Below are 15371 nucleotides of genomic sequence, written 5' to 3'. Positions count from 1 at the left end.
ATACCTATTATTAACATAATAACACAATAATTTCATCAATCATCTATTCTGTGTTAATAAGTCTATGAAGTTTAGTAAATTTGTGATAAGGCTTGACGGTCTCGTTCCGAAGGCGGGAATGATTGAAATTTGAGTTTAGGGTAAAGGGTTTACAGCCTACAGCTAATCAGGTGTGCATGAGCTTTCTCACTTTCTCGGAATATCACACCGTTTTGTAATATGCGGGTAGTAATGGTAGCGTACTTCGACACTCACACCTCACACATATTATGTTCATTTTTCAATTACTACAGAGTCACAAAACAGCAGTACGCGACTTCAACTCTTTAACTAATTGCCTATAGTTTACTCAGTAGTCAGTAACGGTTAGGTCAATATATTAATAAACATCACCCAGAAGTAAATTGAATCAAACAAATAAATTTAATTTTAAACTTTTTTAATGTATTCATATTGTTTTGTTTAGATTAAGTAATAATAACAGTTCATACAAATAATTGAAAAATATATTTTAGATTCTGAACGAAGTGATGAATGTATTGATTTTACAATGATGTGTGTTTTTTTTTTGTGGGTGTGTGTACAGCATAACTAGTCAAATAATGCTTCGATTTCAAACTTTGGGGGTGGTATCTGATGTAAAATTGAAGATCCTTGGTGCATTATAAAGGTCAAAAGTTAACATTTTCCAACAGATTTCAAAAAAATCGAAATGTAAGCGTTTACAGTTCAAAATTTTACGAAATCTGTCGAAAACGCGAAAATTTGCAAGTAATTTTGAAGTTGAAAAATCATAAAATTATTTTCGTTTATAACTAAGGATTAAAAATACAACACTAAGTTTTCCATAAGTTTTCATTCAAGTAACTATAAAGAAAACTCGAAGCATCATTAAAGGAAAAATTTTAAGTGCGTTTGAATTTTAAATTTTTACAAAATAGCGTAACGATAACGATTTATCCTGAAACGATTTTAAATATTTGTTATTATTCAAAAAGTATAAGTTGTAGATACTTGAAAATTTTATCAGTTATTTAGATTGGCATTTTCTTTACATGATTTAATTTTCAAAATATTTTGACTTTTTTTGAGATATTTATAGACGACTGAAATTTTCAATTTGGCTGAAAATTTTTTTTTGAAGTATCAATAAAAATGTTTTGGCCCTATCTAAATACTTGAAAATTTAATACAAAGTTCCTCATAAGTTATTCTTATAGTGAATGAAAAATTATAAGAATACATAGGCACAATTTTTTTTTATAAGCATTTGAAGTTCAAATATTGACAAAAATTCGTCAAAACAATGAATATTTTTATTTTGTGTTTGTCATTACGTTTTGGGGCAGTAAAAATGCTTCGACTTTTAACTTCAGTACCTTGTTAAATCAGAAAGTGAATCTAGTTGATACTTTGGGGGATCAAGAGTAAAAAATTCTTAATATTTTTCGGGATAAACAAACTAAAAATTAACGGAAAAACAGAAAATTTTACGTACAACCAGTATTCGACAAAATCGATTTTGATTTTTGATGTAACTTTAAAACGAATGACCATTGATACATGAACTTTTCACCGAATGTTAATAAAATTGCTTTTAACATATTATTACAATAGCAGTTGAAAAATAGAATAAATTCATAGTTACAATTTTTTTTTATAAGCATTCAGTTTGAATTTTGACAAAATACGTAAAAATCACAAAAATTCACAAATTATTTAAAGCTAGAAATTAATAAAAAATTTTCTTTTTGAAACTAAGATTTAAAAATTGAATATAAGATTCCTTACAAGTTTTTTAATCTTTATCACAAAAAAATGTCCACAGGAAATGCAAATTAAATTTTTATAAGCATTTGAATTTCAAATATTGACAAAAATTCGTTAAAACCATGAATATTTGCGAATTATTTTGTATTTCAAAATTCATAATATTGTTTGTATTTTTATCTAAGGTTATAAAATTCAACACTAAGTTTTCCATAAGTTTTGCTTCAAATAGCTATAGAAAAAATTTGAAGCGTCATTATAGGAAAAATGTTTTGAGGGTTTGAGTTTTAAATTTTTATGAAATCGCGTAATGATAACGATTTATCCTCAAACCAGGTATATGTATATCTATGATAATATAAGGTATTATGAATTCTGATAACTACATGATAACTACACTAATTGATTAATCATGCCATATGCAAAATGCGTCTTAATTGAAAAATCAAATATTTGTTTCAAAATAGAATATATGACAATATTTAAGTATAATATATCCTAGACTGACAAATCATCTCTGTTCAGAATCGTTTTTCGTATACAATGATGCCTATCATTGCATTCAAATTTAATCCCATCCATTACAGTAACCTACTGTACGGCAGAGCGACATCCACGACTTACCCGCTTTTTTTTCTATTATTATTGTATATCACAGATTGTATTGTGGTCAATTGTCTTTATGGCAGACAACGATTCTGTGAAATTTACCATTTTATTTTTATTTGGAACTGCCTCAAAAAGAAAATATTACATTGAGGCATAATTATCAAAAGAAATATAATTTCATAATTCTTATCACATAATTAAGCAATGAAAACTAACTGAGCACAACATATTTTAATTTTGTTGTTGTATATTTAGATGCTAATTACTTTATTGATTAGACTCCTGTGATAGATTGTTCCAAAATTGTTATTGGTATTTTATACATAGGCTTGCCATTCGTCCCGGTTTGACCGATAGTCTCGGTTTTTACAGCATGTCCCGGTGTCCTGACCGGTCATTAATTTTGTCCCAGTTTAAGGAAGACAAGAGAAAATAACTTTAATATTATTTTGTTTAATAATAAAACATAGAATAATGTTATACATAGCATTTGGGTTTAACTTGTAATAAATTTTATTTAAAAATTAAAAGTAATACAGCTGTATTGAAAACAATTCATGCAACCGAAAGAATGAATATTAGATAATTACTAACAATTAATAAATGTAAATGCAGTAAATGTAGTTTATGTAAAAAATTGTATTGGTTAAGAGGACGCCACACCCGCATGTGTTGTCTCCGTCTTACAAACGTATAACATAGCAAAATCTGTTTAGCGAGGGACAACTTTACTCCTTTTGTATTTATAGTAGAATTACCAAAATTCCACAACGCATAGGTAAGAACTTTATTTGTGCCATAGCGTAGTTATTCTTTTGATAACATAAATATATTTAAAATTATAAGCTTAAGAAAATACATTTATTTTGTATTTTTTCATTAAATTACTTAAAACTATTGGTTTGTGCTATCAAAAAAATAATGACGCTATGATACAGATAAAGTTCTTACCTATGCGTTGTGAAATTTTGAAAATTCTACATAGGCGAGCGCAGACTTTATTCGCAGGTTATGCAACAAGAAAAATAGGGCCCCTCACAAAATTTTTTTTGAATTAATTCTAAAAAAACGATTATAAGCCGTTAAACATTTCATTTTACCACATATAGGACTCAATCTATAATCTAAATTTTTGCAAATATACTACTTACTACTTAGCTGCTTTAATGCAGTGAAAATTAAAAAAAAAATTAATTTTTTTTTTTTAATACTCACCATAGAAGACATTATTAAAAATGCTTTGATGGTATGGTAAACATGGGCCCCCACATGAAGCCGCAGACTATGCAGCGGCTTACCCTGCATACCCCGTGCGCACGCCTATGAAATTCTATTATAAATATTGAGGGAGAAAAGTTGTCTCGCGCAAAACAGATTTTGCCATGTTATATGTTTGTAAGACGGAGACAACACATGAGGGTGTGGCGTCCTCTTAATACATTTTTCAATTAAAATATGGGATATTATTAATTCTCGTATAATTATACAAAAAAAGGTTTTTACTATTTTTATTTTTATTTTTTATTTTTATATTAGCTTCTAGTATTAAACTATGATAGCTCAACAATTACAATTGAGCATGATAATAAATAAATTGTACGGAAAAAAAAGGTTATTCAAAATGATGTCCTGGTTCAGTGTTTTTGAAATCTGCAACCCTATTTATACAGATTATTAACCAACAGAACATATATCTACTACTGTTATTTATATCATTATTCATGGTCAACACAAAGATATTTTATCTTAGACTGATTAATCATATATGAATGAAAACTCTTTGAAAAAACTATTATTCATCATAAAATCTGGGCAGTTTTTAAATTTAAATTAAATATTAGAATTAATTCTCTAAACATTATCAATTAAAAATAATAACTAAAATATTAGGAATAAAATGCAACTCATTTCATTTTTCTTGACAGAAAACTAATATTATATTTTGTTTAATATTTCAAATTGTAATTATATTATACTCAAAATGATGGTAATAATTATAATTTACTTGTGACTATGGGTTATTTGTATATTTAATGTTACATAGTTTGAAATCTAATAGTAATTTTTTTCCCAGTATTCTTTTTCTTCTCTTTCTTTTATGACAGCTTCAAGGTATGGTTGTAAATAACGGTCGTCCTAATGCAATACAAATTTAGATATATATTACTAAATATTTATTAATATATATAATTATATTATTAATATAATTATTTATGTATTGAAATAATACCTCTTCAAACTTTGTCCATTGTTCTTTCGGTAGTTCAATTTTTTGTAAAGAAAGTTGCATTGCTCTCATTATTCTGAATGACCTTTCATCTACTTTGTGTGCTGGTAACCGTCTTAATGCTTCCTTTACATCATCATTTTCTTGCAACACATCATCATGATGTAACCCTGTATTAAAATATAGTTAACATATGCGATTTGAAAGATTATAACTGTAAAGATAATGTAACGTTATTGCAAAAATCTCAATACTTACCAAATTTATTGAAACCAGAAAGATTATATGCCCAGCGACGAACAGCCACTAAGAAATAGAAAAATATGTATTATTAATAGCTGTTATAATACGTGAAAGAGCATTATAATAAATTACTTACCATTGGAAGCTAAAGCTTTCATTATAGGCATTTGAGATGTGTCGTACGCGAACGAACGGATCAAAATTAACGGGTCAAACCTGTGAAGGTGAACGAAACAATCCGGATCGTGAAATAATAATAAGTCGTTCTTTCGTTCATTCGTTCAATTTCGTTCTCGTTCGGATTGCATTGCTACCAACTCAAAATTCTTAATAATGACCGTATTACATGTTCAACAATATTTCGTTCCAATAGACATTTGTTCCAAAAACTTTTGTCCCAAAAACTTATTGGAACAAATGTTTTTGTAGCATATAATATCCTCAAAAAATCTACTTCGGAGAAGTAAAAAAGGCTTTCTGTGCGTAAGTTGAAGAGATTGGGAGAAAAGATAGAACTTTGGTGTTAATAAAGATGTGAAATCAATCTCAAAGTTCTGTGCCAAAAAGGGCCACGGTTGAAAAAATAGAATTTGGAGCTTATTAAAGAAGTGAAATCAATACCCAAATTATGTGCCTCAATTTGAAAAAAATATCTTATTCAAAAAAATTTCAAGATGTTCAACTGTACAAACATTGAAAAAAAATATTAGCACAAACCGGCGTGAATTACAGATAATCAACAAAAGTTCTAGTCAGACAGTTAAACTCGTAAACAACTAAACAAGTCAACAACTCCGATTTATGGGTAATTCATTATTATTGTACGCCGTTCTGTGCTAATATTTTTTTCAATGTTTGTACATATATTATCTATGCCTTTATCAAAATTATGTACTCAGGGTGACCAACATACTTTTAAAATGCGTATCATCCTTGACATAATATTGTGCATTCATAATATAGTCAGTGCCTTACAATAATGTTTGTTCTTTGCCATAAAGTACCTAAAATTTTCTTATAGATTAAACCGTGAATTAATGGCGCCAATTTTTATCACTAAACAATAATCCGATCAAAATAACGTAAATAATATATTTATCTATATATAAGTAATGTATTGTGTTCATAATTTTATAGACCATATTATCCCTTTTTTATAATGTCACATGGAGCTGAACTATTCATCCATGTACTTTGACTGTACACCAAGGAAAAGTACAACGATCCTGCCTATACGTTAAAGGTTAATAATGCTTATAGTATATTATAGTGCATTTGTTGTTTGTGAGTTGTGTTTGTACTTGAGTTTATTAAGTAGACAGTAGTCTCCAATTATTGTGGTTCGAAAACATTTTGAATTAATGTAAGTATTACAATATGTTTTAAGGTTATTTTTTTATAGCTTATAATGCTTATATAGGTACTTAAATAGAGAATATTTAACAGTAATTACGTACTCAGTATTTCATAAGTAGGTACTTATTCAATATTACACAGGTAGCATTTATTTTTTCTTATTGTGTGAGTTGCTGTTATAACTTTGGGTTTTTACAATGATAATCACAAGTGCACACATTAAATTGCGGGACTGGGTCGCTGGGAGCATGAAATTATGATATCTGTAGTCACTAATATTATATTGTACACCGTACCTACATAAACATATTATGTACTATGAATGTCCATGTACAACTCGATATTGGACGTCAATAGACAAAAACTGATGCTATTTGTGGAATATGAATGAATTAATGTGTTTATTTGTATTTAAAAACAGGAAACAGTTGTTGCTTATTATGTCTTAAAATATGAAAATAATAATTGTAGAAAAAAAGTCTTGGCTCTACAATATTAATGTATGATAGTATAATACGTAACTAAGATGTTTTCATTGTACTAATGTAAACTTTATTATTCACATATAATAAATCCATTCGCATACTCAAAACAATCTAATATTTAGTAGTTTGCAATTTTCTTTAGAGGTTCTTTGCAAGTTTAATTTGAATTGTTTATATTTATGATTTTTATCTTTATAACGTGTTTCAGTCTATAATGTGCTACGAAGTAATGCATATTTTTAGTAATTAAAAAAAATATTCAAATACTTTTTTGCCCAGTGTAAAGGTATCTAAATATTTACTTTCAAAACCCATCTCCTTTCATTATAAAATATCAAAGTCTCATTCTCAGTGACCATAATGTGAACACAAAGTTTTTAAACATAAAAAACTTGAAAACTAATACATTTTTAATTGAATTCACTATATTTTACTGAATTTACACAAAAGATTTGGCATAGTTCAAAGTTTAGGACTAAAGCAATTTTCTTCTACATTTTGAAAGTGTGTTTGGTATCCCATTGCAACAAAGATTCAGAATAAGTGTTAATTATACCATATATTTTATTTTTCATAACTTTTTCATTTATATTTAAAGCAACTTCTTATTACAGTAGAACCTCGATTATCCAAACCTTCGTTATACGAACCCTCTATTATCCATACTCTAATTAGCATATCCGAATGTGAAAACTCGTATCCGGTAGGTCGTCCAGTTTATCGAGTTTATCATAAATCTCGCTTTAAGCTTATTAGGGGTAAGTCTATTTTTGACCTAAACCGTACACTTCCTTTTTTGGCCGATTCACTTTTTGACAAATTTTAAATAGGTCAATTCCCTTTTCAACGAAAACAAAAATTTATTTAATAAATTTTAAATCATAAAATAATGATATATAATTTTTGTCAATGATTATTAAATATATATTTAATATTAATATAAAAACAATGTTAATACATAGGTATTTTTACATTTTAAAAATTCTTTTTATAACATTTTATGCAACTTATAATAATTTTAATTAAATCGACAAAGTAGTAATGGAAATGTTCTTTGATGATTTAAAATAATGTTATGTATTTCTGATAATCTAATGTATGTATTTTTAATTTAATATTTATTATAATAATAAATATTTATTTATAAAAATAAATTTTTTTAATTTTATATTTCAATATCCGAACTAGGCACGGTCCCAATTAGTTCGGATAATCGAAGTTCTTCTCTACTTGTATATTTATATACTTTGGTATTTTAATTCATATAAAACCGAGCGTTAGTTATTATCAACCAATGCCCTGCCGTGGCAGAAAAATTATGTATATAGAATCTTAAATAATATGGAATAAAATTTCACTCACTGTTTTGTTTATTTTTAATTTTTGTTTTAAATCTTTTAAAAAAATTATAAATTGATGAAAATAAAATAAAAATATATGCTGATCATCATTCAAGAACTGTTTCCAAGAATGATTACTAACATAAGTTGATTATTTTTCAGAAAATATTCAATAAATTATTGAAGTTGGATATCAATTTTAATTTACACATTAATCATGAATTCAAAATCTAAATTAAGTCAAAGTGAGAACCAATTTTATTATGTTTTTTTTATATTCATCAATAATTTCATATTTAAAGGATGTTTGTTTTGTTTATATTCATAGAGTTCGTTCAAATGAATTCACAGTATAGTAATGAAGATTGGTATAATGGAAGTATTAAGTCAATCACTCTAGAAAATTTTATGTGCCATTCAAATTTTCATTTAACATTGAATCCTCGAATTAATTTTATATCAGGTTTGAATGGTAGTGGAAAGAGTGCTATCCAAACTGCCCTTGTTGTAGGGTTTGGTGCTAGAGCAAGCATCACCAACCGTGCTACTTCATTAAAGTCACTTATCAAATACGGACAACCATCAGCTACTATATCAATAACCATAGCAAATAGTGGAGACGGAAATTGTGATAGTGGTCCTTACAGGCCTGAAGTGTATGGCAAGCAAATTACTATAGTAAGACAAATTACTGAATCATCTACTACATATAAATTTTTAAATGAAAATAATAGGGTTGTTAAAGGCTATAAAAATGAATTAAGAAATTTGGCACTTCATTTTAATATATTAGTAGATAATCCAATATGTGTCATGAATCAAGCAATGGTTAAAACATTTCATAAAAGTGCAAATCCAAGTGAAAAGTATGATCTTTTCTATAGAGCCATATCTGCCAATGTATATAATGAAAATATTGAAGAAACTAAATCAATTGCAAAAGAATACTCAGAAAAACTTGAAAATATTAAAAGTGTTTTAGCACAATGTTTCAAAGAAGTAAGGGAATTCGAGATTTATGAAAAAAAATCTAAACAGTTAGAAACATTGAAAGATAGTAAATTTCAATTTGAAAATGAGTATGCTTGGCATCTTGTTTATCAACATGAAATAACTTATGAGAAATATTTAAATGAAATTGAATCTCTTAAATGTAGTATGTCTGAGAATACAGACAAAACAAACTTTTTGGAACAGAATATTAAAACAAGTTCAGAAGTTTTGGGGGAAAAAAAAAAAGATTTGACAAAGATAGAAGATTCTCGCTCACATAATCATATGGTATTCATGCAGACAAAAAAAGAATTGCAGGACAAAATCAGTGAGTTTGATTCAATGAAGCAGTCTGTTAGAAAATATGATTCTACTTTAAAATTGTTAATCAGCGATAGGAAAGATTTAGAAAAACACATTGAAGTTGAACGTCAAAAAGGCAATACTAATACTTTAGCACAATATAAAGAAATGTTGGCGCGCTATGAGAAAAATTGTTCTGAAGTAGAGGCAGCATGGAAAACAAATATGGAGCATGAAAAAACTCTACGAAATACAGTTGATGAATTGAAGCAAAGAGTTGGACATTTAAAAAACAATGAGGTTACTCCTTTACAAAGAAAAATAGGTGAACTTAATAGAAATATCAATAGTATGTCTCAACAAGAAGACAGGATCAATTGTTATGGGAACTGGATGCCACAATTAGTTAAAGCTATTGAAGTTGCTTTTAATCAAAACAAATTTATAAAAAAACCAATAGGTCCTATTGGGGCGTACATTAAAGTAAATAATGACAAATGGATATTTGCAATTGAAAATTTATTAGGTCGTGGGACTTTAAGAACGTTTTTAGTTGATAACTTTACTGATAATAAAGTACTTCAATCTATAATGGATAAAATAATTACAGGAAACACAAGAAAACCCACTGTTATTACTAGCAAATTTTTTGACAAAATTCATAACATTACTGCTAAGGAAACTCAAAATAATTTGTTTCGTATGTTAAACTTCACTAGTCCTGTAGTAGCTAATTGTCTGATTGATAACAATCGCATTGAAACAATAATGCTTGTAGATGACACAGCTGAAGCTATGCCTATAATGGAAAATATGTCCCAAGTTCCTATAAATTGTAGTTTCAGTTTAACTTTGGATGGAACTCAAATTTATCCTAGCCCTTCATATAGAGTTTACTCTTTACAAAATTCTACTGAAGCAGTTCTCTTGCAAAGTGATGTTTCGATTGCTGTTAATAATTTGAAACGTGAGAAAAGAGAGTTAGAAGTAAAAATTAATAATCTTAATAAAGAATTTGAAAATCTCGAGCGGTCAAAAGTTGAAAAGCAACAGCATTTTGATAAGACTCAATCAGAATCACGATTGCTTAAGTCGAAGTATGATGAATACTTAAAAAAAATAAATGAATTTAGAAATAAATGTGAAGAAGAACAAGATGACAGAATGGCTACTCTTACTGAAGAAATAAATGATGTTGATCTTAAAATAGCTAAAGCCAAAGAAACAAAAGAAAATTCTATGAAACCAATTCCAAAACTTGAAGAAGAAATTAATGTGATAAATGGGAGACTTCAAGAAGTAAAATCTATTATTGAAAAGACTGATCGTTCTGCATTATTGGAAGAAATTGAACGCCTCCAGGCTAAAATTAATAAATATAAAACAGAAATATTGCAAATTAATAATTATTTAATTGAGAGGAAACAATTATTAAAAGATTTAGTTCAAAAAGCAGAAAATGAAAAAAAAAAACTAGATAAAGAACAAAAAGAAGCTGAAAAGCTATGTGAAAAAATTCAAGTAACACGCAATGAAGAAGATATAAGAAGAGACATGGAAGAAACTAATCATAAGTACCAGTTATTAGAAAAGGAACTGAAGAAAAGAGGTGAAAACCATCTAGTCTTGAGAGATGAGTATAAGAAGAAAAAAGAAGAATATATTATTCAAAGTGCTTTACATAAACAAATTGAAGATATCTACAAAGCCAATAAGAAATCTGTGGAACTTAGTACAATAGCACTTAAAAAATACATTGAAAATGTCCGGTTAAAAGTAATTGAGTCTTTCGATTTAGTACTGATATTGCGCAAAATCAAAGGTAAACTCGAAATTAACCAACATGAACAAAGTATGGTAATTTCAATGTTCGATAACATAAGTACTTCATGTGCGTCTGGTGGTGAACGGACATTTGCTACAGTTGCTTTGATTTTAGCATTATGGAGCAACATGCAATTGCCGTTTTACTCTATTGATGAATACGATGTATATATGGATAATGTTAATCGATTAGCCACCACTCAGCTGCTGATGATGGCTATTGAAAACCGTAAAAACCAATTCATATTTCTCACTCCTCAAGACATATCTCATATAAAAAGTTCTGATAATGTTAAGATAGTTAAATTAAAAGAACCTAGATCTTAAAAGTGATTTAATTTAAGTTTACTGTTATAATGGGTTATAAGTAACTACATTTTATTATTTCAAATGTTATTAATAACTATTTTTATATCAACATTTATATTCACAATTGACAATACTTTTATGCCAGTGTTTAAATTAATGTACTTGTAACAGTACTTAAAATAATTTAATTTCTGTTCTAGTTGATAAGAAAGATCATACATTTACCTAAATGCAATTTAATTATACTTAAAGCTAATAATAATTATCATTATATTTAATTAAGAAAGAAAATGTATGAAATCGGTTTATTTAAATTAATGAACCTGTTTATTACTATTATACTTGAAACAGATAAACTAAAATATAATGTAACACAACTATATTTTATTCATTATTTTAAAATTGTTTTATATTTTATTTATATTAATTTTAATGTTATAACAAAACTTTATACAATTTTACTCAACATGTAAAATATAAATATTGCAAAAATAAACAAGTTAGTAAGATTTGAAAATGTAGCTTGTATGTATATTTTTCTTTTTCCTTTATTGGTCAAACATGAAAACATGTCAACTCATGATGCTACATCAGCTGTAAATTAAATACACATTGTGCAATAGATACCTATAATAATAATAATAGGTACACAAGCACAAATATTTGACAAAATGTTTTAAAATTTTTAAACTCTAAATGTGTTTATTTAAATTGGATTTTTTTTTTCTAAATACATTTTTTTTACATACTGTTATTTTTATGGACAATTATTTATTTTTATTATTTTTCATAAATATTAAAGTTATAACCTGTAATAGTCATGGGAGCTATAAAATGCCATTATTTTACTACCATGTATTACTGTACTTTTCACATTAAATAATGGTTCATTGGTTTTTAAAAATTTCATAAATGGCTTGTAGCTTAAGTATTATAGAGCTGCGATAATACGGACAAGACGTGAATAAGTCGATTTTTGTTGGAGTGGTCGGATTTCAATTCTAAACATTATTTTATTTCTATGGCTTTTTGCTATAGAATAATTAGAACTTGGTGAACTTACAAGAGCTTATGAACTATGCAGTATGCAGTAAGATACTAAGATGCAGTTATCTAAATAATGTAACGAGTGTTTTGCATTATCTATGGTATCACAGAAAAGGAATAGATATTATCAGTGAAGTTAAACTTCGATTACGCTTAATCAGCTGATAACAGATATTTAACTGTGTTCTAGGATTTAACCGTGCTAATTCGGCCGATTTAACTCCGGTTAACTTTAATCAGAGACGCTCAGACGGTACAACTTTCTGTCCCTTCAGTTCATGGATATAATAGAATAAAATCCCATAATCTATTTGATAAAGAATATTAATTTAGTAAATATATAGATACTGGTTAATAATCTGTAGTTATTAGTTATTATGTTATTTAAAATGTGTAAAAAGTTGTGATATTTAAACATTTTTAACTATAAAAGTACAAAATTATATGTTCACTTTAACTTTTGGTTTAGATAATATTTTTTTAAAAGCCGCGTTTGTATGCTTAGTAAAAATTTAATTTAATTTTAGCAAAACAACTATATAAAATTATTAGAAAATAAACTGCCAATTCAATCAAACATACCATACGTTGGCTATAACTTTTTTGTTAGAAATATTGTAATATATTGTAATAATACACTATCTAATGCTTGTTATTTATATTTAGATAATTTGCATAATGACTTCACATATAAATATGATGAGTAAATGCAAAACTCTATTACCAATTTTATCACACAATCTTCATAAAGGACAATCGGGAAGGATTGGCGTCATTGGAGGTTGCGAAGAATACACAGGAGCCCCTTACTATGCGGCCATTAGTGCGTTACGTACAGGAGCTGATCTTGTTTATGTGTTTTGTTTCAAATCTGCTGCTCCAGTCATAAAGTCATACTCACCAGAACTTATTGTGTTGCCATATTTGGACAGTCCGGATTGTATTGACCGTTTGAAGCCATGGTTGGAAAAACTTCACTCTCTGGTTGTTGGACCTGGACTTGGTACTAGCCCTATTGCTCAAGAAGCTGTGAGACGTATTTTTGAACACATCAGTAGAGAATCAAATTTTAACAATAAAAGAATGCCAATAATAGCTGATGCAGATTCACTTAATGTAATTGAACCAGAAACATTCCGATTTTATAATGGTTGTATTTATCTTACACCAAATGTCCACGAATTAACCAAATTATCTAGTAGACTGATAGGGCGGCAAACCTATGAACCAACAGTGACTGATGTTCAGGCTCTTATGAATAAGTTGGGAGGTAATTATGTTATAGTACTAAAAGGAGCTGAAGATGTAATAGCCAACATAAGAGGGACTTTAGTGTGTACGGAACCTGGTTCGGCTAGACGATGTGGAGGTCAAGGAGATATACTTGCCGGAAGTATGGGCACTTTTGCTTATTGGGCTTCCAAGCAAACTCACTATTGTGATGAATTAGATCCAGAAGTTCTTGCTGCTTATGCAGCAAGTGCTCTAACTAGACATACAAATAAAATAGCATTTAAAGCTAAGGGCCGAAATATGATTACAACGGATATTGTGGAATTGTTACCTAATGCCTTTCAAACTTTATTCAGCAACTGAAATAAATATATGTTTGTTCATAAATTATTTTTATTTCATATTACATTAATTGTTATATAACTGAATAATTTTATAAGTTTATTTTATTATTGTTATTCCTTAGTAGTAATGTTTATCAGTTTAGATTGTTTTTAAGGAATTAGTTAATAATCACTTAATAATTTTTCAGTATGATATTTAATTATTTAATACACATACTCGCAGCTGCGCAGATTGTTCTTGAGCTCTCTAAAACAAGTGAAACTACGGTCAAATCCTGTTAGGCAATGTAAACCGTTGGTGTCGGTGACAATGACAGTCCCACTCTAAGTTTGGGTTTATTGGTTTATACATGTTTAATTTTAATTTCATTAGGTAATACAATTTAATTTTATAACCTTGTTATATAAAGTCATATAAAATGTTTTCATTGAAAATAAAAGCTTAATAAGTAATATTATAATTTATTGCATATTATCCTTTCATAAAAGGTACAATACAATCAAAAATAAGCTTATTTTCAGATAATTTATTCTAGAATAGTACCTATAGGTATTAATAAATCACTTTATAAGGGGCTGGTACAGATTTCCCGATTTTGATAACAGCAGATATCATCAAAATCAAAATTCGGGAGATCAGTTTAGCCAACATTGGAAAAATAAAATTCCCGCATAAGATATTGCTTTTTTTTACCCGACCAACTTTGCCAACATAAAAATACTAAAATCCTTTTTATTCGCCTTTAAAATATCTAAAAACCTAACTACCGCTTATCAATTATAACTAATGGTTATCAATATACTAACAACAAATTACAAAATAAATGGTATAATAAGGCATATTAAATATTATAATTGCTTTAATTGTATAAGTATATAAAATTTGTTAGATTTGTTTGTATTTTGCTACAATGATAATAAAATAATTAATTGATATAGTGAATTTCTTTTGTGTTTAATAAACAGAATAATCAAAATAATACATTAATTTAAAAAACAAATCCAAATTCTTGCAATATTCCTACACTATACTGTACTTAACTATAATAGTATAATGACACATTGGCACTAAACTTTTTTTTCAAGGGATTCTGAGCTGAGCAGATACATTTTATGCATTATTTTTTTCAAAAACAAAAGAGACTACTTAATTATATAATTTAATTTATTTTAACATATACCACACATTTAAATTTTATAACACTATACCAAATTTTTTTAATTCTAAGTTCTCAATAGATAATATATGCATTGTAGGTACAATGTTTTAATAATGTTGCCTATATGG

At 27.6% G+C, this 15371-nt stretch overlaps 3 protein-coding genes across 7 annotated transcripts; 2 read left to right on the top strand and 1 right to left on the bottom strand.

Moving 5' to 3' along the window:
• Positions 1–4286: 4286 nt before the first annotated feature.
• Positions 4287–5637, bottom strand: LOC107163214 (cytochrome b-c1 complex subunit 7-like). The gene is made up of 4 exons (XM_015510511.2): positions 4986–5637; positions 4865–4912; positions 4610–4776; positions 4287–4515 (listed from the first exon to the last, which is right to left on the bottom strand). The coding sequence occupies exons 1-4, from the start codon at positions 5014–5016 to the stop codon at positions 4432–4434; spliced, it is 330 nt and encodes a 109-aa protein (XP_015365997.1). The 5' UTR covers positions 5017–5637; the 3' UTR covers positions 4287–4431.
• A 323-nt stretch (positions 5638–5960) lies between these two features.
• Positions 5961–12213, top strand: SMC6 (Structural maintenance of chromosomes 6). Of its 2 annotated transcripts, none has more exons than XM_089225209.1 (3): positions 5961–6092; positions 8193–8275; positions 8359–12213. In XM_089225209.1, exons 2-3 carry the CDS (start codon positions 8248–8250, stop codon positions 11475–11477), a joined length of 3147 nt encoding a protein of 1048 aa, XP_089081335.1. In that variant the 5' UTR covers positions 5961–6092; positions 8193–8247; the 3' UTR covers positions 11478–12213. The 2 variants fall into 2 exon arrangements, with proteins under 2 accessions (XP_089081335.1, XP_015366410.2); XM_015510924.2 differs by having other exon boundaries at positions 6075–6212.
• On the top strand, positions 6072–14544 carry Naxd (NAD(P)HX dehydratase). 4 transcript variants are annotated; one of them, XM_089225210.1, is made up of 2 exons: positions 6072–6212; positions 13173–14544. In XM_089225210.1, the coding sequence occupies exon 2, from the start codon at positions 13185–13187 to the stop codon at positions 14100–14102; it is 918 nt and encodes a 305-aa protein (XP_089081336.1). In that variant the 5' UTR covers positions 6072–6212; positions 13173–13184; the 3' UTR covers positions 14103–14544. The 4 variants fall into 4 exon arrangements, with proteins under 4 accessions (XP_089081336.1, XP_015366429.1, XP_089081337.1 ...); XM_015510943.2 differs by lacking the exon at positions 6072–6212 and adding an exon at positions 12338–12838; XM_089225211.1 differs by lacking the exon at positions 6072–6212 and adding an exon at positions 12852–13093.
• The last annotated feature ends 827 nt before the right edge of the window (positions 14545–15371 follow it).

Source organism: Diuraphis noxia, unplaced genomic scaffold (assembly GCF_037042655.1).
Source record: "Diuraphis noxia isolate RWA-SAM2 unplaced genomic scaffold, SU_Dnox_SAM2 contig0004, whole genome shotgun sequence".
NCBI classification, from domain to species: domain Eukaryota; kingdom Metazoa; phylum Arthropoda; class Insecta; order Hemiptera; family Aphididae; genus Diuraphis; species Diuraphis noxia.
The sequence above is the reverse complement of the archived record's forward strand: the minus strand, read 5'-3'. Positions and strand labels throughout refer to the sequence as shown.